The sequence below is a fragment of the Nilaparvata lugens genome, chromosome 7 (genome assembly GCF_014356525.2).
Source record: "Nilaparvata lugens isolate BPH chromosome 7, ASM1435652v1, whole genome shotgun sequence".
NCBI classification, from domain to species: domain Eukaryota; kingdom Metazoa; phylum Arthropoda; class Insecta; order Hemiptera; family Delphacidae; genus Nilaparvata; species Nilaparvata lugens.
Genome location: NC_052510.1, coordinates 61,400,926 through 61,427,101, shown reverse-complemented (window position 1 = coordinate 61,427,101; position 26,176 = coordinate 61,400,926). Strand labels below are relative to the sequence as shown.

Sequence of the window (26,176 nt, the reverse complement as noted above, 5' to 3'; positions counted from 1 at the left end):
GTGAGATCGGACACGATCAGCTGTTATTCAAGGTCATTTTACAGCCCTAGGGCCGTAAAGTTTTACCGGCCTGGTCGGAAAACAATCACTTTCGGCCTCCATATGACGCACGTAAACCAGCTCATTACATCCAAGTGTGGCGAAAAATTATTTTTACAATTCCAATTACTAATAACACATCATAAATTATGTTCAATCTACAATGATAACAGCCAAAAATAAATTTGAAAATTGGTGAACTAGAACCCCATAAAATGGCGATTTTGCAATGCATCACGGGATTGTGTCATGACCTGTATTTATAGACCTTGTTACAATAATTATACTGAAATTCATTCATACATATTTTTATTGTGTATTTTTTGTTGAAATGAATAAATTTAATAAATCGTTGTATTTTTCAGCAGCCGTCGCTAGGTTTGTTCAACCAGAACAAACCGTTCCAGATGGGAGCCGGTACGACGGGGGCGGCAACCACCCAGGGTACCGGAGGGGCGTTCGCGTTTGGGGGCCAGCAGACAGGGGGCGTCGGCACAGGGGCTGCAGGAGGATCGTCGCTCTTCGGCGCCAAGCCGGGCGGATTCGGCGCCTTTGGCCAGACGACCGGTGTGGGAGGGACCAACGCCTTGGGCGGCGCTAATAGACCCGCTTTTGGCGCCACGACTGGAGGCGGACTGGATTTTGGGGCTGGTGGACAGACGGGGCAGACCCTGGGTGGGGGAGGGTTCGGTACCTTCAATAAGCCGAACACGTCGTTTAGTTTTGGCAGTAATACTGGCACCGGTGGTACGCTGGGTGAGTTCATTTAGTTTCAATTCATTTTTATTTTCAAAAATATGCTACAGTGTGATTTTTTCAGTCCTGCAATCTAGTTTTTAATGCAATATTTGAAACGGAGATTCAGTTGTAATAGAAATGTATAATAAAAATAATAATATGTTATTACTCAATATCGGGTGACCGAGCTTCGCTCTGGGGGACAAAAGCATAGAAAATTTATTAGGAAAGAGGAAATTACAATAATATATTAATAGTTTATACAGAAAGGTTCTATCAAATCACAGTGGATTGAGATTAAGGTTTTGCATTCAATATTTAAAAAAAAACTTTTAACTTTTTTTTTCTTTTTCTAATCTATTGGACAGGTTCTTAGGACATAATCTATGCAATTAAAATATTTTTATCAGCTTCTGTTAGCTAACAATAGGACTTCAAAAGTCACTTTTTGAGGCAGATGGTACACATACCCTACAAAAACTACTGGTCAGAAAAATTTGAGAAAAATATGCAAGTATCCTCTCCAATATAGCAAAAATTACGCCAACTTTGTTTTCGAAAATCTGAAAAAAAAAAATTTTTATGCATTTTAAACTCCTTTTTCACATTCAATGTTAGTTCTATAGACTTCAAACTCATAGCAACTTGTAGCGCTATTCTTGATGAATAGAGTTGATGCTTAAACTTCTTTTATAGACACAATAATAGCCGCTGGTTTGTGTACCTTTAAAGCACGGTTTTACGCCTGCTATGCTCGGGCAGCAAGTGAATAGTACAGCTGGAGCGATCTAGCGGAATTAGTTTGTCCCTAGAGCTAAGCGCTCGACGTTAATTCCCAGTGGAATGCAAAAATGTCTCTCACAAATCTCAAGTATGTGTGAAACATCGAATTTCTTTCCGGATAATATATCTCATGACATGAGCTTATTGAATGCAATATTTCAACAGCTGTGTCATAATTTTGTCTCAGTCCCACACACATGCACTCGCTCACTCGCTTCCATTATCGACAGACGACGAAATTATCAGCTGTTTTTCCAAGGATGAATAATTATTATCCTTTTAATGTCCTTCAGCGAGTTTTCTCAGGGATGAGACCTAGTGCAATCGAAGTTTTATATCATAAACCTACTGTGTTCCAATTTTCGTGAGAATCGTTAGATCCGTTTTCGAGATCCGGTGATATACAGACATAAATATAAACATATACATAGAAATTGCTAGTTCAATAGTTAAGGATTAACTGTTCTATCTTCGACTACGTATTTTTGTATGAACGGAATGAATGAAGGAATTTCTCTCAACTGTTCTATCTTCGACTACGTATTTTTGTATGAACGGAATTTCTCTCAACTGTTCTATCTTCGACTACGTATTTTTGTTATGAATGAATGAATGAATGAATGAATTTCTCTTATTTATTTGCAGGCGGAGGCCTGAACCTAGGCGGTGGGAGCAGTCTGTTTGGCAGTAACCAGGCGAAACCAGGCGGCCTGTTTGGCACGTCGACCAGTGGCGGCGGTCTGTTTGGTAGCACGACCGGAAGCACGTTTGGTGGCACGACCGGAAGTGCGTTTGGCGGCGCAACCAGTGGCGGTGGACTGCTGGGAGGGGGGTCGACGCTTGGGGGTCTCGGTGGCACGTCTATGATGATGGGTGGCACGTGAGTTCGATTTATTTCAAACTAGACAATCTGAAAACTTGACCTAATGAGATCTTGAAGAATTGAAAATAGGCGTATAACCATCCTCGGTAAATTAAGAATGTATATACAAAATTTCTAGTAATTATTACTAAACGAAAATCCTAAATAAATGCTGTAAATCACCCCGAAGACTTCTGCTACTGCAGACATTGACAACAGGGTTAACAGCTAGATGGAAATTCGATGAGAACTACTATCCAAAAATTATACCGGGTTCGATTCCCGGGCGGGCAAATAATTTTTGGATAGTAGTTCTCATCGAATTTCCATCTAGCTGTTAACCCTGTTGTCAATGTCTGCAGTAGCAGAAGTCTTCGGGGTGATTTACAGCATTTATTTAGGATTTTCGTTTAATAATAATTATATATTAATTAGCATTTGAATAAATGCATTCTCTATTTAATTCCATCTGTAAAATTTCTAGTAGTTCAGACGTGGTGATGCGTCATTCGTGAATTTCCTATCCCGTACGCGTATAAGCCAATTCTGTTCAAGAAGCCAGTTCACTATTAGGCTCAACTCACACTTACGCAACTCAAGTCGAGAAGAGACTGCAACTCTATAGTCTCTTCTCGATGCAGCATGTGTTTTCAAGTGGTGACACTCAGACCAGTCGACTCTAGTCTTCGCGACCTCGCGACTGTGAGACTGAGTCGAGCCTCGACTCGACATGTTGGTCGAGCCTCGACTTGAGTTGCATAGTACCGTGCATTTTCAATGAAAGTGAGGTTATGTTTGATGAAAGTGATTTTTTATCATCTTAGATGAGACAATACTATAGTGAGGTCCACGTTATAATGACAGTATTTGATCAACGTTGGTTTTGCTATCCTTGTCTATCATTCGACAAAGCCGGTTGTACTATACTTTACTAGGTCCACAACGATGACAATTATGTTTTTGACGGTGTAGAAATATAATTAATTAATGCAGAAAATCGGCATTGCTATTCTTCCATCTTTATCCACTGCCATTATAACGTGGACCACACTATAGGAATTAGATATATTCATAATTATTATAATAAAATTTGTCACATGCTAAGTAGTGACGAATTAGATCTCATATTTTTAATAAAGTAAGGTTAGAAAATGGAGTAGCATGGAACTGAAGTAGCGACAATGAGCAAGAAAGTCGTAAGGTCAAGAGACTAGAGTCTCCTCGACTGGAGTCGTACAATTTTAGTCGAGCCAGTATGAGTTGAGCCTTAGTGCACAAAATAGTGTAGGCTATCTATGTGATAATCACCTGTGTTCAAGTGTCAGGTTGCAAAAGGTTATAATATTATTTTCAAATGTTTTTATTGTCTGTTCAACTAAGATGTATGACTAATAAACTAATATCGGGGGACCGAGCTTCGCTCTGGAGTGTAAAAGCGTAGAAAATTTGTAACGAAAGATTGAATTTATAGTTTATATTTATTTATTCATTTTCTCAGCCGTACAATTATTTTTACAGTTATATGAGGAGGCACAACAGGCTTATGCCCAAAACTGTCCCTTTCCAAATGTATAGCCTACTACAGTCCAAATCAAAATCTAGGTTAAGCTACTATCACTCATCAAAATAACAATTTATTCACACTTCAAAAAACAACACATCATCAATTACAAATAGATATACTATGAATTCGATTTAGAATGATATACTATGTTTGCTACAATATTAGTTAATATACTATGTACTATTCTACACTAATAGTATCTAGTGACTACTTTGGACTTTCTGAAGCAAAGACCTTGAAGATGCATAGACTCACATGCAGCGCTAGTGTCGTACTTGGAATTGAAATCGGCCATTGAGGGGGCAACCTATAAGATTATTACATACCAATGCCTTTGTAATCTATAATATTACAAATATATCGATATAATATCTTGTGCTAAAATACCCCAATGGCGGCCTTCAATTTCAAGTAAGAGCTATCATTGGGAAGGCATAGGCATTGTGGGTCTATATCTCTTTAAGGTCTTTGTTCTGAAGTAAACATGTTTTCTAAAAAAAGAGAAATAAACGAAAAAGTTTTTCTTGCTGAATTTTTCTTCTCGTGAAATCAGCTGAATGATCCCACACATGCACTCGCTCACTTACTTCCATTACGGCATCGACAGACGACAAAATTTCCAGCTGTTTTTCCAAGGACGTATTTATCCTTTTAATGTCCTTCAGCGAGTTATCCCAGGGTTGAGACCTAGTGCAATCGAATTTTCATATCATAAACCTACTTCGTTCCAAATTTCGTGAGAATCGTTAGAACCGTTTTCGAGATCCGGTCACATACAGATATATTATTATAAACATAAAAACATCTAAACAGAAATTGCTCGTTTAATAGTATAGGATATAGGATATAGGATTCTGGCTCTGCCTTGTTGTACAAATTGTATTGTTGGCTGTGACTAAATTGAATTTGAATTCTCTTTTCCAGGACAATGCAAAACAACCAGAACGTGAACAATCCATTGAGCCAGCAGATAATGGCCCTGGCTTCGGTACCTTTCGGCGATATGACACTTTTCAAAAATGTACTTCAGGTGAGTCCCACCCCACCCACATACTTGCTGGATTAATTTTCATACAATTGAATACTTAATTAGTCATGCCAAAGAGTATATTTCAGTACGCGTCCCGTACTCCAGCCTCCGTGATTTTAAAACGGCAAGGTATGGTTCGCGGGGTAATATTCACGGCTTTGCAGAAACATCAGGCTTCAGAGACCCTAGATGGAGGAAGCTCCCTACACACAGATTCTTCATGAATGAGAGATTTGAAACGTATCACCAGCAATGGAAAGAGAATGTTGGAACAAATGTCAGCTGACAGGCTGTGTTGTGCTAAAAGGACGTCACTCCAAAAAGCTCCTTGTGTATCTTTTCGGATGCAACACGTTGCTTATACAAAGATAAATTTCCAAAAAGCTCCTTGTATATCTTTTTTATGCAACAATTTGCTTTTGAGAAGATACAAAAGAGCATCTGTTGCTTATAGAAAGATAAATTTCCAAAAGCTCCTTGTGTATCTTTTCGGATGCAACACGTTGCTTTTGAGAAGATACAAAAGAGCATCTGTTGCTTATGGAAAGATACATTTTCTAAAATGTTCTATGTTTTTGAACGGGTAGTATTGTAGTCTAGTGGCCCTCCGCCGATAGGCAAAGCTACAGGACCCGGGACTGTACTTATCAATACTCGGGCATGTAAATGGAATAGGACACACGATGCAACGATATGTTAAAGTCAATAATTATGATTGAACAAGTCAATATTATTCAGCACATTTTAGTTGGCTAAATCATTGAATTTGGAAATCTTCCTTGTTTTATGTACTTTTAAGAACATTCATCTGTAGTTTAATTCAAGATTCATTTCCAACACATAATAACGACACATACACCCTACTAAAAATAATAATCGTACATGATTAAAATTATTGTTTATACAAATCAATAACTTGGATATTCTTCAAGAGAGGATGATAGACCTACTTGTCATTTGACATGTATAATATTGTAGGGTGTTGTTAAAGTTTTATTAATTTCAAAATACAGATTGATCGTGAAGACGTGTAATCCAATTTGTAGGTAGTATTTCGCAATACTTGTCTATTATCGTGTTTGATAAAGTTATCACAAAATAATTTATAGTATGATAGACTTTGGTAGAGTGTAAATAAGTTAATTTGCTATAATGTAAGTCCTGGATTAAGTGAGTTGAACTGGATTTCCACAGAACAGCGATAGTGAACAGTGAAAGTATAAGGCGCATACCAGTTAGTCAAGACAAGACAAGGCATGATCAGACACGTTTAGTCACAATACTTCACATTGCTGTTTATGACGCAACTCACAGTGATTAGTCATTGCAATTAGACATGTCTTCATAAGCAACTATGTGAAGTATTGTGACTAAACGTGTCTGATCATGTATTGTCTTCAAATCAAATCAATTTATTCCTCTTTATAAATACACATTACAAAAAATTATAGAAAGCATTATAGGAAATTTTCTTCACGTGGGCTATGATGCCTGTGTGCGAAGAAGAGTCCGAATCATTTAATATATTCATTTTAATTCAGAGGAGGAACAAGAGGAAAAACTAACTAAAGAGAGAGAGAAAAAATGGAAGAAGGGAAGAGAAGGGGCAAGAAAGAGAGAGTAAAAAGGAGACAGATAGATAGAAAGAGAGATATAGTGAAAAGAAAGTACAAAATAGAAAAGTTTTAATTTGGGTCGAGGATCATCCATCAGGGCCGCCAGGCAAGCACATGCCAGAGACGGACATAGCAAATTAAAAACAGATTATTATTTTCAAAAAACCTTCTAGAAATGGTAAACAGACCGCAATAGCATCTCCGATGTTTCTCTACTCTGTTGGAACAGCCAAGAGAGCAACATTTTCTTGTAAGCGGCATTACTGTATGTGTTAAAGATTGACAACTGAACAGGCATGTTGCAACACAAGCGATGAGCAATATAATAGGGGCATCGGGATGAGACCAGACTCGTCAATCTAGGCATCCTTATGTTGCTAATGCTAGAGGCACCTGTGAAATGGTCATGATTTTATAAAATTATATTTAAACTTTCCCTTCTTTTATGCATATGCACAAGTAGTGCCTTGATAAAAAGCTGTCGAATATCTAAAACCTGAAACTCCATGAAAAGCTGATCAGTAGGATAACGTCTTGGATGGCCTGTCGCAACCTTGATAACAACTGCCTTCTGCACAATCAGCAGCGGCTTCAAGACGTTCATAAAGGCACCCCCCCCCATACAACAATACCACTGTGGAGCAGTGCCTGAACATAAGCAAAATATGCCAATCTCTTGCCTTGACTAACTGATTTGTGCCTAGCCTAATTCTCACGAGCTCTAATTGGACTACTCTAACTCAGCCCGGCCGAGCGACTATAAATAATCCCATTAGAACTTATAAGAATTATATTTTCATAGTCACTGTTGTGTGGAAATCCAGATTGAGAGCAGCCTATAATAATGTAGTAGTCTGACGATACAGTCAATCGTAATGTACTTGATAATGATCTTCCTTTTGTGATGGAATATTTTGTTTTATATTTGTAGATAACCGGTAAAACAGACGAACTATTGAAGCCTACAAGTCCAGCTGCTCAGAAAGCCATCAACAGTGGACAGAATTTCACAGTTTCTCCCCGCAGTTCATCCAAAATCAAAGTCAAACCAATTGGAGCTTCTAATCTGATGAAGGTAACTACTCAAATACTTAAGCTATTCATTGAGTTGTCTGTGGCTCGGTTTCTTGGATACTTATTAAACCTAATGGACCATCAAATCTATAGGTTTAATGGTTCATTAGATTAATAAATTAAGGGCCTGTTTCCGAGCTCAGGATTTAGGTAAGTTCTAGACTTCTAACCTGTCTCCCCGACAACTAAGCTCCTCGCAATTTTGACCATAGGCGTCAGCCGATTCCCTGGCAAAATATACCATTGCAGTCTCCCCGACAGCTGATCCCCTACTGGAACGAAGGAGCTTAGTTGTCTCATCGCACGGTAACGACAAACAAACTCCTTGCACGCTGGCGTCAATGAGTTTCCCCGACAGTCAATGCCCCACTGGTTAGGAGGGGACTGGTTGTCGGGACCATAGACGACAACCAAGCTCCTCGCACGCTCACGACAACCAAGCTCCTCGCACGCTCACGACAACCAAGCTCCCCGTCAGCCAACCTCCTCTCTCAGGAGCTCGGTTGACGACGTCAACCAATCCCCTCGAAAGTGGTTTTGAAAGGAGCTCGGCTGACGGGTAGCTTGGTTGGCGCGTTCCTGTACACTATATCGTACAATAATATCAACCAATGGACCACATGAACTATTTCGAGTGTCAGATGGATTGTCACATTTATTGCAATCGAAATCGCTGACGCTCGAAGAATGGAATAACCTTGATTCTATTTATTGTCAAAATAATTGTCACAACTGTTTTACTTCAAACTATAAACAAACCTAACAAATTAACCGTCTAGGAACCGCTTTATAAGCTTTATGAGTTGCTTAGGGCCAGACCATATTGGGCGGTTTATCAGGCCTCAACCCAGTCAGCCAATTGGAGAGCTTCTTGCCCTGCCGACTCTAAAAACTCCTGGAAATACGCTTAATATTATCTGCCCCTTATATTTTATAATAGTTGTAACTTTATTTTTCTGTTTTCGTTTAGAAATCGCTGTTTGGCGGTCTAGACGACGAAGACACGAACAACAACAACAACGATTCGTGGCTGGTGAAGCCAAGTCCCAAACGACTAATACTGCGCACCGCCAAACCCACTGCGGGCGACGACAGTATGACGTCACTGATGACGTCATCACGCGGCGGTGCAGGGGGAAGGCTGCTGTTGACCTTGAACAGTAGCGCGGCTGGAGGGGGAAGCGGAGGCCCAGGTGGTGGGGGAATGTTGACCTTGAACAGTAGCACGGCTGGAGGGGGAAGTGGAGGGCCGGGTGGTGGGGGTAATCAGGACCCAGAGGAGGAGGTGACTTTCCTCACACTCGGTACGCCCAAGTTTATACAGCAGCGCGGTCAGTCGACGCCCGTTAGCAGTCGGGAGACTGAGAAGCAGAGTGGGGGAACAGCTGATAAGTGAGTACTATAAATCGTTTTCAATTCGATTATTTATTATTATTAAACGAAAATCAAAATTAAATGCTGTAAATCACCCCGAAGACTTCTGCTACTGCAAATATTGACAACAGGGTAAACAGCTAGATGGAAATTCGATGAGCGCTACTATTCAAAAATTATTTGTCAGCCCGGGAATCGAACCCAGTACCTCCCAATTGCCGGTCAGGAATGCTTACCCTTACACCAAACTAACAATCTCTGGATAGCAGCGCTCACTTTATACGAAGCCATAGCGGCCAGCCAGTCTACAGATGGAAATTACTTAGATATTGCAATTATTCAAATGCAATTATGTTCATTTCAATCAACTATGTTTATTTTACTAATGAGTAGCCGGAAACCCGTGCTTCGCAAGGGTCTATTTTAAAATTTGAAAAACTGAAAACTAACTGACGTAATGAAATCTTGACGAATTGAAAATAAGCCTATAACCTTCCTCGATTAATTAAGAATCTATATGCGAAATTTCAAGTTAATCAGTCTAGTAGTTCAGAAGTGATGATGCGTCAAACATAATTTTCCTATCCCGTAAGTGTTTGAGCCAGTTCTTTCCTTTATAAGGTTAACCGTCCATTGGAACCGCATTCAACCGATCCGTTCGGCCGTTGGATCGGACGAATCTGCCGGCCGTTAATTCGGCCGAATATGGTCGTCCATTGGAATCTTTTACGTCAGTCTAGTTGCCAATTATTGAATTAACTACTACCAAATTTTTTTATAAAAAATGATTATATTGAGATTTTGAAAATTGAATAAAGAAATATCCAATAAATTAGTTACCGTATTCATTACAATAATCTTACCTTCAACAAATATCCACTAAATTAGTTATTCATTATCAGGCAATCTTTGTTCACAGATTCCTTTGAACATCACAACGATGATATCTTTTGTCTCGCATATCCCACAATGGAACATGCTCTTGAACCAAACTTATCAACTTTTCATTGTCCATAGTTAAAACTTTATAAAACAGAACAAGTTCAAAAAACAGACAAGACTGTGACACAATTTTGAGGTTAGGATGATGTCTCAACTTGACTTCGGACGGATAGAGCCAGAAATCCCATTCAATTCGGATTGAAAACTTGATCGGCCGGAGACGGCCGTGCACGGACGTATGAACCTGTTGCAATGGACGAGCATCTATAGCACTTTCATTGTTGGGTGATCGTTCGGGACGAGTTCGGTGGTTTTCGGCCGATGCTAGTTCGGACGAAATCGGTTCCAGTGGACGGCCCACTTTATAGTATAGAAAATACAGACTGTAATGATTGTGAATGATTCAAGTCGTCAACTTAGAATTGATTCGTGGACTTTGATTGAAATTACTGTAATACAGTAATTTGATTTAATCAATTATTCTTTGCATGTGCATTGTTTTGCAAATGTTACACAAATCGTCATACATAAAAACTAACAACAACATACAACAATACAAGCAACAACAACAGCAAATGAATCAATAAATGTGTCAAGATTCGACAGATATGGCAGCGCCCCCGAAGTAATCTGCCATACTATAAAATTCTTTGTTTATTGGTCAGTTTCAGAGGCAATTCTTGAATTCCTTTTTATTTGTCAGGTTGGTAAAGAATGAAAATACTGCAATGATGATAAATGTTTCAAGTCGTCAACAGCATTGATTCGTGGACTTTGGTTGAGATTAGTGTAGCAATTCAAACATCTCGCTCAATTACATTAATCATAAGAATAGCTGAGTCATCACTCGGGCCACCAAATTGGACCTTTGAACTGGTGAGCTGAGAGTGTGATGACCGTGGAGAGACTAAACAAAAAGAGAGGTTCGCTAGAGGACGGTTGTTGTCGGCTAGAGGATTTTAATTGGGATGTGATTGAAGTGTTGCTCAGGAGAGAGAGAGAGAGAGAGAGAGAGAGAGAGAGAGAGAGAGAGAGAGAGAGAGAGAGAGAGAGCAGATGTGATTTGTTAGCAGATGGTGCTTGAATTCGTAAAGTTGTGTATTTGAATTTGAATATATTTCTCATTGCATGTACAACAATAAATTTGTATGGCAAGCGTCATATTATAAAACAAAACATCACAACAAAAAGTCCTTTATGTCATAAAAATTTAAAATACCTGCCAGCCAATTATTCAATGTTTTCTGAGCTGCATTCCATTGTCAAAATTCCTAAGGTGGTGCGGCAGAGAGTTGATAATTTTTTGGCTCATATGGATTGTATTTTATTCGTAGAATGATGTCCTATGTTGTTGTATTATGTGGTTGTTCCTTGAGCGCGTTGATTTATTTTATAATCATCTTATTTAAAGTAGGCAGGGCCAGGGATTCTATAGTGAGGTCCATGTTATAATGACAGTGTAGGAAGATAGGAGACAAGGGTTGCCAGATCTCAGCCTTGCCACCCAAACAGCTGATACTGGTATATCTGATGAATTTAACTGTTCATTATTGTTGAAAATAGTTAATCATATTTTATTTGTCAAGAAAATATATTTTTTAAGGATGTAATAATAAAATTTTCATGATTTAGATTAAATATTTTGTCAATTAGTTGAATTTCTACATTGTTGATAAACGATGTGGCAACATCGCAAAGCGTAAAAGAGATAGCGCCATCTGCTTTGTTGAATGATAGACAAGGATAGCAACACCATTGCAAATCACACACTGCCATTATAACGTGGACCTCACTATAGAAACCTGGTGGTGGCAGCGCTTCTGGAGAACACTGTCATACTCGCCACGCACGTCACATTTTTCTTATTTCTTGATAGTCAATGGCATTATATGTGCAGGTTTTATCAGTATATGTATTGAATCTAAAATTTTCAATGAATGTAAATCAAGGGTTATATTAAGTCATTACAAAATTTTGTTCAAAATAATCGATCTTACGAAGTAAATTCACCATGAATGATTCGTTTTGATTACAGAAGCAAAGATCAGTCAATATCTAGTCCAACAAATAAATCGAATACTTCACTGGATAACAATGATAGTACATCCGGACAACAGAAAGGCCAGTCACCTTCAGGAAACAAGTGAGTATTCATTTTATTTAATAAACTGTTACATTACATCACATTCAAATATTAAGCTGCGTTTACTCCAAAGTTGTCAACAAAATGTTTTTTGCAGTCTTTATAAATTCTACCAGATAGAACGGATATAATAGAACTAGCCGTCAGGCTCGCTTCGCTCGCCATATCCGTCTAGCCAGGGGGCTCCGCCCCCTGGACCCCCCACTGGATCGTCCAAAAATGAGATCAACGGGCTCGCTTCGCTCGCCTGCATGTAGACCTCAGCGGAACCTCTACCAAATTCTGGACCCCCGACTGAATTGTTCAGTTGTTGCTTTCAATCTTCAACTTGGTGCCAACCTCACAAAGTCAACTCAACTTGATGCCAACCTGACAAAATTTTCAATTTAGTTACCAAAACAACTGTTTCGAAGAGGTACTCTCTCTAGATTATAGTTCTATATTAACATATGGTATGGACATTTCAATTATAATTTTAAGATATTGGAATAAGAAGAATATACATGCTAAAAGACGAACTTGAAACCCTTAAAAACCACCCTTATATTTAAAATATCGCCAAAAGATTTCTTAGTGCGCCTCTAAAGGGCCAACTGAACATACCTACCAAATTTGAACGTTTTTGGTCCGGTAGATTTTTAGTTCTGCGAGTGAGTGAGTCAGTCAGTCAGTCAGTGAGTCAGTGAGTGCCATTTCGCTTTTATATATATATATATATATATAGAGAGAGAGAGAGAGAGAGAGAGAGAGATTCATAAAGACGGCAAAAAAATACATTTTGTTGACAACTTGGTGTGGACGCAGCTTTTTTATTTGATTGGTGTCTTGTCAGTTACAAAATCTAGTTACACAGAAGGTCTATTTCTGATATAGAAATTTCTAATATCGAATATTTTAATATTGAAATAATAATCTGTTATTGCGAATAGAATACAGCGTGCATTATTAGAATAATTTTATTAATTTCGTTTCTAAACGAACTGTTTGATATATATATATATATATATATATATATATTGTTGATCTAATCATCAATTATTTATGGTTGTATTTTGTGTGTGTGTTCGCTGGGAATGAAAAATTGTAATACACTGTTTGTTGACTGATATTCTACTGTTGACTTTGCGGTTATTTTTATTTTAATATTTGTGTATCATTGAATCAATAACTGTGTGTTTTAAGGTCGGTTGCTGAGGACAGCAGCTGGGCTGAAAAGTCGGTTTCAAATTATACGCAGACTCAGAATCAGAGCTCGGAGAATAAGGAGAACCCTGACCATTCAACATCTTCCACATCAGGTGAGCGAATTCTAATTGTGATTTTTATAGGTTAGAATTTTTGTTTTTATTACCATTGGCTGAACAAGAAGAAAAAAAAGATGGAATTCGAGGTAGAAGAAAAATAAAAAGATAGAAGAGTAAGAGGTAGGTGAAGAAGATTCAAGAAGAAAAAGGAAATGATTTTTTTGGAAAATAAATTGAATTTTTATTCATATTCAAATGTTTTACTAATAGTGCTGTAGAGTGTGATGGTTCTTATGGAAATATGATGAGTTGTAGCACAGGGGACCAGAAGTTTGAACGCTAGCGCTACCATGTTAGAAGATGTGGTGTGTAGATCAGATGACAGAGGCTGAGCGCCAAATGTACAAATAATCTCACTTAGAATTAATTTGTTTATAAAATTATTCGACATAAGCTCGAACGGAGAAGATGTGAAATTTCTTTGGGGAAATTTGGCCACAAGAGATCGCGTAAGTTGACTCTTCAGCCAACTTATGATCCCCTACAATGAAAATATAGTATAATGCTATGCTTCCATGGTCATGATTATTGGGAAATGATTGTATGGTGCTCTGGTGAAGCAGCATAATTAATTACGTACTTCTCAGCTCTACAGGTCTTTACAACCCTTGGCCTCCCTCACATAGCCTCTCCATCTGTCTCGATCCTCGGCCAGCCTCCTCCAGATACGCACTCCAAGCGTCCTTAGATCGCGTTCCACATCATCCGTCCATCTATTTCTTGGTCGACCTTTTCTTCTTCTGTTACCGTATATAATTTCTCCTTCCATATACATTTCACCACTCTTCCTTCTCCCATTCTCAACATATGCCCCATCCATCTTATTCTGCCAGCTTTTATCGACCGCACAATGTCTTCATTGTTTAAGAATTTCTCTATTTCAAAATTTTTTCTTCCTCTCCAGAGACTATTCTCAAAAACAGGGCCCAAGATTCTTCTCACCACCTTTCTTTCAAAAACTCTCAGTCTTTGCATACCTCCAGCAGTAAGCACTCATGTTTCCGATCCGTAACACACCACAGGCTTCACCAATGCTTTGTATAATTGCAATTTTGTAGCTCTTGACAGCATTCGAGATTTGAATAACTTGATACTAGCATAGTATGCTTTTTCCCGCCATGATCCTGTTGTTAATCTCTGCTGAGACTTTCCCAATACTTGTCACAAGTGTTCCCAGATAGACAAACTCGTCTACCTGTTGAAATGTGTAGGGTCCAATCGTCATGTCTCTAGCATCTCTCCTACCCACTGCTGGTGACACTCTCAGGTATTTTGTCTTGGCCTCGTTTATCTCTAATCCCATTGGTTTACTATAGCTTGCTAGGGATGTGAAGGCTTCTCTCAAAGCTGGTACTGTTCTCGCTACTATGACCAGATCATCTGCATATCCACAAACTTGCCATAGTCTTACCATTTACTATGGTACTTCTATGCGTGTTACCTTCTACTGCTTCATGGAGAGCCAAATTGAATAATAATGCAGACAGCGCATCTCCATGCCTTACTCCATATTTTACAGTATAATTAATTACAAATTAATAATACATTTCTTATTATTAACAAATTATCAATGAATCAATTTGTTAATTTTGCTCAACAGATTCTGAGTTGGAAGAGTCGCTGTTACCAGACATGGAGCCGCAGAGCGGCGATCACCCGACCGGCATCCGACTGCGTCGCGTCGGCTACTACACGATTCCATCGCTGGCCGACCTGGCGCAGCTCATGGACGCCGAAGGCCGATGCGTCGTCGACAATTTCACCATCGGCCGTCTCAACTACGGCAACGTCTTCTATCCGGACTCGTTCGACGTCAGCGGGCTGAATATCGACGAGATCGGTGAGTGAAGCGCTGAGTTTGATTGATTTCCATTGTCGGTACAGCAGTGTGTATAACATACATTACTCATGCATTCATTGATTCAATTATATACAATTCATGAAAATACAATGAAAACAGTAAAGTTATTTTGATATCTCACCTGAAGCTAATACAAATATGAAGGAAGCATAGTTGATAAATAATAGTATAGAAAACGCTGTGCTGATGTTTATAAGATATTTCCATAACTCTAGGCCACGGAGCTCTTTACGCTGAAGTTATTACTCGCTAGAAGGGTAGCCACTTTCATTGTTTACCGTTCAAGTCGCCATATCAAGTCTTAGTCTAAAGCTGAAAATTAGCGTCCACAGAGTCCTAAAGGTGTAGACATCTTCGACCTTTCAAAATGCAGGCATCTTTCTTTGATATGTGCATGAACTATGTTTTTGTTTAGGTGCGTACAGATATACGCACCGCGAACATGAGCAATTCACTTTTAATCAGCTGACTATATCTGTATTTTTACAGAAACGGTAAGATACAGATATAAAAAGCTTGGCATCAGCTGATTAAAAGTGAATTGCTCATGTTCGTGGCGCGTATATCTGTACGCACCTTCAGTGTTGCTCATGAATATTATGTTAGTCTCATCGGTTTAGCAAGAATCTTGATTTGAGGATCGTCAGTGTTCATCAATGAAACCAATATTACAATTATGTTGATGAATTGACTCAATTATTGAAATCATTTGTAATCAATTATTTTATTTGTCGCTTGCCGTGCACATTAAAAAAAATTATATATCAAAATATAGATTTATTTTCTCCAAAATACATTTTTTTCTATTTCAACTTATCATCTTCTACTTCTTCATCTCTTATCGTCTCTCTTTTCTTCCTATCATTATCTTCTCAACTGTTTCCATCATTTCGTTTCGATTTGTCCGTCCATTATTTTGTTTAAATCTATTTTCTAATCTAATCCATGTTTGTTTGCTTGTCGCAGTGCACATCCGTCACAAAGAGATCGTCGTCTACGCGCGCGCAGGTGACCTTGGACCGAGTGTGGCCCACCGACAAGGCAAGCCGGCTGCCCGTCAGCGACCCACAACAGCTGGCCAGGTTGGACTACGAGGCCCGCCTCAGAAAGGCCTCAGCCAAGAACAAGACCCGCTTTGTCGAGTACCGTCCGCAGACCGGCTCATGGGTGTTCAAGGTCGAGCACTTCTCCAAGTACGGCCTCAGTGATTCGGACGATGAGGGCGAGGGTGGAGAGGGGGCCGTGCCGTCCGAGGTGAAGAAGTTGAAGCTGGCCAAGGCGCAGTTTGCACAGAAAGAGGTTAGAACCTTTTTGTTTTCTTGCATTTAGGATAACCGTCCACTGGAACCGTATTCAATCGATCCGTTCGGCCGTTGGATCGGACGAATCTGCCGGCCGAATATAGTCGTCCATTGGAACCGTTTACGTCAGTATAGTTCAGTAGTTGGCTAAACTATAGAATATTGAATAAATATTGAATTAGCTACTATCATACCCACAAATATTTTTCATAAACAATGATTATATTGAGATTTTGAAAATTGAATAAACTAATATCCACTAAATTAGTTATTAATTACAATAATAATACCTTCTGATCCTATTTGTTCAGCAATCTTTGTCCACAGATTCCTTTGAACATCACGACGATGATATCTTTTGTCTCGCATATCTCACAATGGAACATGCTCTTGAACCAAACTTATTAACTTTTCATTGTCCATAGTTACAACTTTATAAAACAGAACAACTTCAAAAAACAAAAACAAAAAAGACTGTTTGTTTGCTACATGAAATAGACGTGATAATTTTGATGATTTACTTATTTTAGTTATCTTTTTTTCTTCAGTGCTACTCTTGAATATAAATAATAATAGAAATCCAAGTACCCGTTTTAAAATTATCAAGACTTGATAATGGCATCATAAAGCGGAAACATGTTGTGACTGAATAATTTTTAAAGGGGTTATTAGATTTATATTTTTTTATATTTTTTATTGTAGTTATTATGTAGATGAGTTTGTAGTTATGCATAGTAGTATAGATGTATTGTAGTTATGTATATGATGTACTTATTGTAAATAAATGAATATGTTTGTGATAACAGTTGGGGGTTCGGCGAGGCCTAGACATGCCGGGACAACCTCTGGCGACCAACGGCCACGGGGCGGTCAGCAAGTCGGTGTTTCTGGATGAGGGAGACCAGGATATGTGCGAACTGAGTGACGCGCCTCTCAAATCGTTATTCAATGGCGGTGAGTTGAGTGTTCATCATATTTTACTCAAATTTACTCATATCTATTATATTGAATCGATTAAAAGAACTATTATCATAGGGATGGCCAAGAAGTCAGTGTTTCTGGATGTAGGAGACCAGGATATGTGCTACCTGGGAGACGAGCTTCTCAAATCGTTATTTAAGTTAGCAGCCGATATTGAGTTCACTCAGATTGTAAATTTTTTATGCAACTCCCATGATTCATTCGTCACTTGGGAACAATCCAATATGGAGCTACTACTTACATAATTGACCGAGCGAAGTGAGGTCTAAGATTCAAGTCGACGGTTTTGCATTTCTCTTTATGTTTTATATATACGTTTATATGTTCCGCATTTACAGCGAAACGCGGCAATACATTTTAATAAAATTTGTCAGGTGTGTTTCCTTTTGAATTTCGCGTCGACGATATATAAGGTTTTTGAAATTTTGCATTTTAAAGATAATTTATAAAAGGAAAATGAGTCTCCTTCTAACGCCAATATTACCGTAAAATCACACTATAGAATTATTATAAATCAGCTGTCGAGTGTATTATTAATAGCATGCAATAACACAATAATCAACGCATGTAACTTGATAAAAAAATCAGCTGTTGTGTGGTCATTGCAATGACGCTTGCAATTAATAACTAAAATAAAGTAACATGTTATTTTCACTCGACCTTTCTCTGCTTTCAACTAGAGCTGACATGTTGCCAGTATGTCTAAAGGTGCGTACAGATATACGCGCCGCGAACATGAGCAATTCACTTTTAATCAGCTGACTATATCTGTATTTTTACAGAAACGGTAAGATACAGATATAAAAAGCTTGGCATTAGCTCATTAAAAGTGAATTGCTCATGTTCGCGGCGCGTAAATCTGTACGCACCTTTAAAGAAGATTAGCTTTTGATGTTAGCATTTTGATTCACCAACCCCAACAGCCATTAGCCGTATTCACACGGATATCTCGCCGACACGACATATAGACAGAATTTACTTTGATGGACAAGTATAAGAGGAGGCTGTGGTTTACAACTGCGTGAGGTCTACTGTTCACAGAACTATTAGTATATTATACTCACCAAGAAAATATATCTCTTCATGATTGAATAATGAATTACCTAATTCAGATGAAATATTCTAGTAGTTCATTATATTTTGTACTATTAAAGGCAGTTTTAACGGAGAATTGGTAACAGATGATGATCAATCGTTACTAAAAAGAATCAAATGTTAGTATGATATCAGATATATACCGGGATGACGTGATTCACAACTATAATTAGAATAGATTATACAGCTAGAATATATTATGGAGGGCGGTGGTGAAAAAAACTGACAACTATTTAGCCCTGTTCGTTTCCACTGACTTTGTAAGGTGAATCTCATGTTAACTGACTCTATTAATGGATTCATTGATCTGCTTGATCCCTAACCTAACCTTGTACTATACTATCTTGAGTGAACTCAAGTTGTATTTCAATCAACGTGTGGAGAATTGTGATAGGTTAGATTTCTGAAGGTTTGATTTTTTGGTCTCAAAATTAGTCTTCAAAGTGTGTACGTTTTTGTACAAAATGTGAAAGTGACATATTATAACCTAGCTACATTTGGACTGTTGTATTAATCAGAAATATCGGGGCACCGAGCTTCGCTCGGTATTTTTATTTATTGATAAACAGAACACAATTCTCTAAAATGATTGTGTTTGTATTTCATAGCTGGCTATATGTCATCTTTCGGGGATGCGATATTTTGATTTTTCACATACTCGCTCACTCACTTTTTTACTATCCACAGCTGTTTCAGCCAAGGATGAGTTATCCTTTTAATGTCGTTCAGCGAGTTTTCCCAAGGATGAAACCTAGTGCAATCGAATTTTTATATCATAAACCTACTATGTTACAAATTTCGTTAAAATCTTTAGAGCCGTTTTCGAGATCCGTTGAACATAAATAACCAGATATAAAAATACAGAAATTGCTCGTTTAATATAATAGGATTGGAACCGTTTTGGGCTTTAGTATGTGGTAATTTTCTAGAAGTTGTGTAGCGTTGAATGATCGAATAAATTCTGTTTTGCAGCCGATGAACTAGACCTGAATCACAAAAGTCCGACGGCCAGATTCGCCACCGAACTTGGCGCCACATCGCAGAAAGTGCAAATGATGAAACAGTCTTTCTATCACGAGGACGAAGAGGACGAATACAACGAGTACAGTGAGTTGAAAATTTAATTTTATTTCATACGAAGAGTGGTAAATCAAGAGAAAATTATTTGAAAACGTTGTACTGGAGACTATTTCACGATAACATTTCTATCGAATACCATGTTTAGATATTCGTTTTTCTGTCAAAAAGTATTGGCTTTTCCATGGCCAAAGTGCATATTATCAATTTATCATCAAGGTACCATTATTATCAATATCAAATTAGTGTGGCCAGTATAATAAGGGTATGATCACATTGAATGCGTGTATGTGCAAGTGCACGTCAGATCATGCACGAGCCGAGAAATAAATCTGGAAAGAGCCATTGAAACACGTTGTGACTTGTCTGTAGCTGCTCGCACTGAACGAAACCAACAAGTGCACGCGTTCAGTGTGAGTGTTCCTTTTGTCCTTCCCAGATTTTTTTCTCGTCGGCGCGCTTGGTCATGCATGATCAATAATATACGCTTCCAATGTGATCATACCCTGATACTGAAGAAGACATATTAGTGTGTTATAGTTTTATTTCTCTTATTACAGTCACATTGTAAGGCAATCAAGGACTCGGGAATACAATATTAAATCAACTCAGATAGTATTAATATCATGTAACTAATTTTAATTAATTTTTTTATAAAATTTTTGCTTTGAAACAATATATTCAACAAACTTACAAGAAGTATCACTACTCATTGTTTTCAATTTCAGATTTGAATACTCTTGAACTTGATCGTTGAGTTGAATAATTGAATTGGCCATGAAATCAATCTTGAAATCATAGAGAACTAGATCGATGAAGAATGCAATGAATGAAGAATGTATTCTGTAAACTTGGATTCAGAGACTTGTTGGAAGGATTATCTAAAATTTCTAGTCCTAATTCAATTGAAATACAGTCTATGACTATGTAGAAGTCTTTGACATGTTCTAATGACTATGCTTCTATGAATTTCATTTAATGACAAGATTTAGTGGAAGAATAATTATCCGAGTCTCTTGAGAGAAGCTTTATTACAGAGTTCATAATTTGTAGTATCTCTTTTCAATGCATTACAGAGATATTTCTAATCAGTTTCTGGAAAACTCTGAGACAGATTTATAAAAAAGGTAACCAGGAATAATAATAGTGAATACAGAAGAAAGATTGGACAAGTTTCTTATGTTGCTCATATACAGTCACATTGTAAGATGAATCTAGGACTCTAATACAATAACTATTAATATTAAATCAAATCATAAAGCTTGTGTATTCACTCATGCACGATTTTACAAAATGGAGCAAAATTAATCAACTACAGTGGTACCTCGATATAGTACACCATGTTTCAGTATATTCCCCGTTATAGTGTATTTTCGATTACAAAATAAAGCAAAATTATTCAACTCAGTGGTACCTCGATATAGTACACCACGTTGCAGTACACTCCTCATTATAGTGTATTTTCTCTGCAGTCTCTTGAAAATCCATATACAGTGGAACCTTGATATAGTACACCCTGATTTAGTGCAGACCTCGTGATAGCTCATTTTTGTGCGGACCCTTGAGATGTACCATATCGGTTTTCCACTGTATCTCGATCAATGAAAGTAGGCAGGTAAAAGAGCATTTGCTTATATCTTATGCACACTCATCCACATAAGAGAGCATTCATGATATTCTTTTACTCGTTTGTATCATGCAACTAATTTTAATAAACAGTATTGTTTCAAAACATTTCAACTCTGAATCAATATATTCAAACATACAAGAAGTATGACTATTGATTGCTTTCAATTTCAGATTTGAATATTCTTGATCGTTGAGTTGAATAATTGAATTGGCCCTGAAATCAATCTTGAAATCATAGAGAACTAGATCGATGAAGAATGCAATGAACGAAGAATGTATTCAGTAACTTGGATTCAGAGAATTGTTGGAAGGATTATCTAAAATTTCTAGTCCTAATTCAACTATGTAGTAGTCTTTGATATATTCTAATGACTATGCTTCTATGAATTATTATTTAATGACAAAATACTTAGTGGGAGAATAATTATCCGACACTCTGAGAGAAGCTGTATTACAGAGTTCATAATTTGTATTTCTCTTCAAGCATTACAGAGATATTTCTAATCAATTTCTGGAAAACTCTGAGACAGATTTATAAAAAAGGTAACCAGGAATAATAATAGTGAATACAGAAGAAAGATTAGACAAGTTTCTTAAGGTGCGTACAGATACGACAGATTGCGAACATTAGCAATTCACTTTTAATCAGCTGATTATGTCTGTATTTTTACAGAAACGGTAAGATACAGATAGAAAAAGCTTGGCTTCAGCGGATTAAAAGTGAATTGCTCATGTTTGCGGCGCGTAAATCTGTACGCACCTTTATATACTTCATTCGACCTTAAGCGTTTGTGCTTACTATGATACTGATTCGAATCTATCCGGTTTTTATTAACTATGTATTTCAAATAAAATCATCAGTTTTGAAGTAGAACAAATTTGAAGCATTTGATTGGACTGTAAAATGAAAGGGTCGGATGGTGAGATTTTTAATATAGCCTTGAAATTTCAGACTTTGGCTCCGTTACACAAAAGCCTGATAAATTTTAACCGTGATTTAACACCACGATAGGCGAAAACTAATCAGACAAGCATTATTTTCAAAGAGTTCTCTGATTGGTTCTCGTGGTATTTAATCATGATTGAAATTTAACAGGCTTTTGTGCAACCGGGCCTTTCACTTTTGCTAAACTTGAGACAGACACCGAGGCCCAAGCCGTGAATATTGAGCGTTTTTTCAAGCGTTTTTCAAGGCGGCAAATTAATCAGCCAATCGGAGAGTCTCCTGCCCTGTCGATTATAAGAACGCAGTCTTGAAACGCCTGAAAACCGCTTAATATGGTATGGCCCTTAATATCTTGCCCGTCTGGTGTGCATTGCATACGCCACACTTCCGCCACGTCCGTGCCGTATCCGCGCCACGTCTCTGCCCGACTGTTCTGTGTGAATTGTTTTTTTCGTATTGTACAGTCCGCGTCCTGCAGCTTTGCCTATCGGCGGAGGGCCACTACACTACAATACTACCCGTTCAAAAACATCGAAACATTCTTGAAAATGTATCTTTCTATAAGCAACAGATATATCTGTATTTTGTATCTTCTCGAAAGCAACGTGTTGCATCCGAAAATACACACATGGAGCTTTTTGGAAATGTAACTTTCCTTAAGCAATAGATGCTCTTTTGTATCTTCTCAAAAGCAACGTGTTGGATCCGAGAAGATACACATGGAGCTTTTTTGGAAATCTAACTTTCCTTAAGCAATAGATGCTCTTTTGTATCTTCTCAAAAGCAACGTGTTGCATCCGAAAATACACACATGGAGCTTTTTGGAAATGTAACTTTCCTTAAGCAATAGATGCTCTTTTGTATCTTCTCAAAAGCAACGTGTTGCATCCGAAAAGATACACAAGGAGCTTTTTGAAAGTGTATCCTTCCATATGCAACAGATGCTCTTTTGTATCTGCTCAAAGCAAGGTTGAAAGTGTATCTTTCCACATGCAACATAATGTTCTTTTGTATATTTTTAAAAGCACCGTGTTGCATATTGAAAGATACACAAGGAGCTTTAATGTATCTTTCCATATGCAACATATATATGTACTTTTGTATCTTTTCAAAAGCATCGTGTTGCATCCGAAAATATACACAAGAAGCTTTAATGTGTCTTTTCATAAGCAACCGATGCTCTTTTGTATCTTCTCAAAAGCAACGTGTTGCATCAAAAAAGATACACAAAGAGCTTTTTGGTGTCACGTTCTTTTAGCACAACACAGCCTATCAGCTGACATTCGTTCAGCATGCTCTTTCCATTTTTGGTGATACGTTGCAACTCTCTCATTCATGTGCCCGGTCGTGTGTTAATGGGACGGATATTTTATATCCTTCTAAAAGAATCGACAATTATTTGTTGAAACACCGCCGATTTATGAAGTTACATCTATTATATTATCGTTATTTTTAATTGCATTCTATATTTATTATCATTGATTAATTATTTATACTTTGTGAAATTCGTTGAATAACTAGCACTATCGTCATTTAATGTAAATTAGTGTATAAGCCAGTAAATATTGTAACATACATAAAGAAATCTAATCTAATTCATAAAGAATCTCTGTGTATAGGGAGCTTCCTCCATCTAGGGATCTAGGGTCTCTGAAGCCTGAGGTTTTTGCAAAGCCGTGAATATTACCCCGCAAACCATAACTTGAATTTATGCTGTCACGGAGATAAAGCTACAGGACGCGTACTCTAGCTTGGTTTGAAGAGACCTTTAGGAATGACCTTCACATGAACCTGAGGTCTGTGTGTGGAATAAGCTATGTTTCGGTTGTCGAATAAAAATATTCGAGAAATGTTGAGAACTATCGTAACCATGATTTTTAAAAATATAAATAAAAAATCTGGTGTGCTACACTCACACAAATTTCCTTGCTCATTGAACTGTAAGCCTCATTCTTAAACGAGAATAATTCAGGGGAATAACATAATGACGATTGGCGGCAACATATTTGAAACTACGATCAGACTACTGTATATGTGTATATATATATATATATATTGTTTTCAGAGTACTTTTTCCTTTGTGTAAATTGTGAAATTCGATGATTTTTTAAAAGTCGTCAAAACAGCTGCTGTTCTACAGATGAAATATCTCGACTATGTGTTCTTTTTATAAACTGCTCTACCTACCTACCTCATGCACGAGAAGGAGTTTACAAAGTCCATTTCTCAAGGACGAGGTGGACCCCATTAGTTTCCCAGGAAAGAGACTTATGCCAGTTGATGGAGCTGATAAATATCTATGCAGGGTATGAATTTGAAATGAATCGGTCTAGTCATTTTTCAGAAAATCGTGAAAAACTTGGTTTTTAGTAATTATCCGCCATTTTTCTCAAGAATATTATGGAGCTCCTGCAATTTTCCCAGAAATGAGACTCATGTCAGTTGATAGCTAAAATATATCCATGGTATAAATTTGAAGAAAACCTTGAAAAACATGGTTTTTCAGTAATTATCCGCCATTTTTTCCGCCATCTTGAATTGAATTTCTTATTGTCGGGTCCTCATGGTATAAGGACCTCAAGTTTAAAATTTCAAGTCAATCGGTTAATTAGGAATGGAGTTATCATGTTCACAGACTTACACACATACACACACACAGACCAACACCCAAAAATCATGTTTTTGGACTCAGGGGACCTTGAAACGTATAGAAAACTTGAAATTGGTGTACCTTATTTTTTTGGAAAGCAATACTTTCCTTACCTATGGTAGTAGGGCAAGGAAAGTAATAATAACGTGAGTGAATATTTATTAATTACAATTTTGCATTTGAATTGTTTAGATGACTACATGGAGATGGGTGAGTTTGGAGCAGACAGGATGTTGGACGTAGACGTTGAGGCATATGAACGTGATCACCTGTCGCTTATGAAGAAAACGTCATCCAAAATGGCCAACGGTCTCTCTCTGTTGCGCTCTCACTTTGGAAGTCCGCTTTATGAGGCTGCTCCCCCTGGACTGCTTGCTTCACCCAAAGGTGATTGTTTATTCATTCATTAAATTCTACATTGGATAATATACTTACAAATTAAATCTTCATTTTATAACTATCATTTATAATATAAAGGATATCATTTCGTTATTATATCTAATTAAATAAATGTATGTATCTTGGTTTAAGTGCAGTAGCATAATTATCTGTCTGTCTGTAGTTTTCTGCTCGTAAGCAGGTCCTTCTATATGGCAGCAGCCCTCCACTCTCTTCTATTCTCTGCCAGTCGCTTCGTAGTAGCATATACTTATATTTATTTTTTGTGAAGCTTTTTTGTATTTTGTTTTTGGCAAATAAAAAAGAAATGCTAGAATGCTAAATAATATGCATGATTGAGATAGGGTCAACTGCTTCAACCCAAAACTTCCCCTTTTTTGATACAAATTTTTTACTCCTCAAATGTTGATACAAGTAGTTCTAGAATATTGGTTATATTTTGTCACTAGATAAATATAGTGGGTGTTAAGAAAGGACCTAGTGTCCGAAAGCGCTCCACAAACATGAGTAGAAACTATAGTGAGGTCCACGTTATGATGGCAGTGTTTGATTAGCTGGAGTCAGAAAATTGGCTTTCTGAAACGGGGCGTAGTCACAGTTTTTATGATAATCTTTATTTTCTCATATCTATAATTTATTGGAAACGTTTTTCCTTGACGAAATCACCTGTTGATGAAACATTCCTAAATAATTCAAAATAGCTGAAACTTTATACTATTTTCTCTTTATTTTATTTTGTGTTCACATTTTCTAGTTTTTCGAAATTAA

At 37.5% G+C, this 26,176-nt stretch overlaps 1 protein-coding gene across 1 annotated transcript in view; it reads left to right on the top strand.

The window, feature by feature from the left end:
* Window positions 1-26,176, top strand: part of LOC111055862 (nuclear pore complex protein Nup98-Nup96) — a 69,774-nt gene that overhangs the window by 15,725 nt on the left and 27,873 nt on the right. Inside the window, 13 exon segments of the mRNA XM_039432003.1 lie at window positions 405-795; window positions 2,206-2,440; window positions 4,911-5,016; window positions 7,564-7,707; window positions 8,677-9,098; window positions 12,058-12,165; window positions 13,348-13,463; window positions 15,070-15,309; window positions 16,297-16,330; window positions 16,332-16,629; window positions 17,438-17,585; window positions 19,680-19,814; window positions 25,202-25,396. Coding sequence (XP_039287937.1) covers window positions 405-795; window positions 2,206-2,440; window positions 4,911-5,016; window positions 7,564-7,707; window positions 8,677-9,098; window positions 12,058-12,165; window positions 13,348-13,463; window positions 15,070-15,309; window positions 16,297-16,330; window positions 16,332-16,629; window positions 17,438-17,585; window positions 19,680-19,814; window positions 25,202-25,396 — 2,572 coding nt within the window.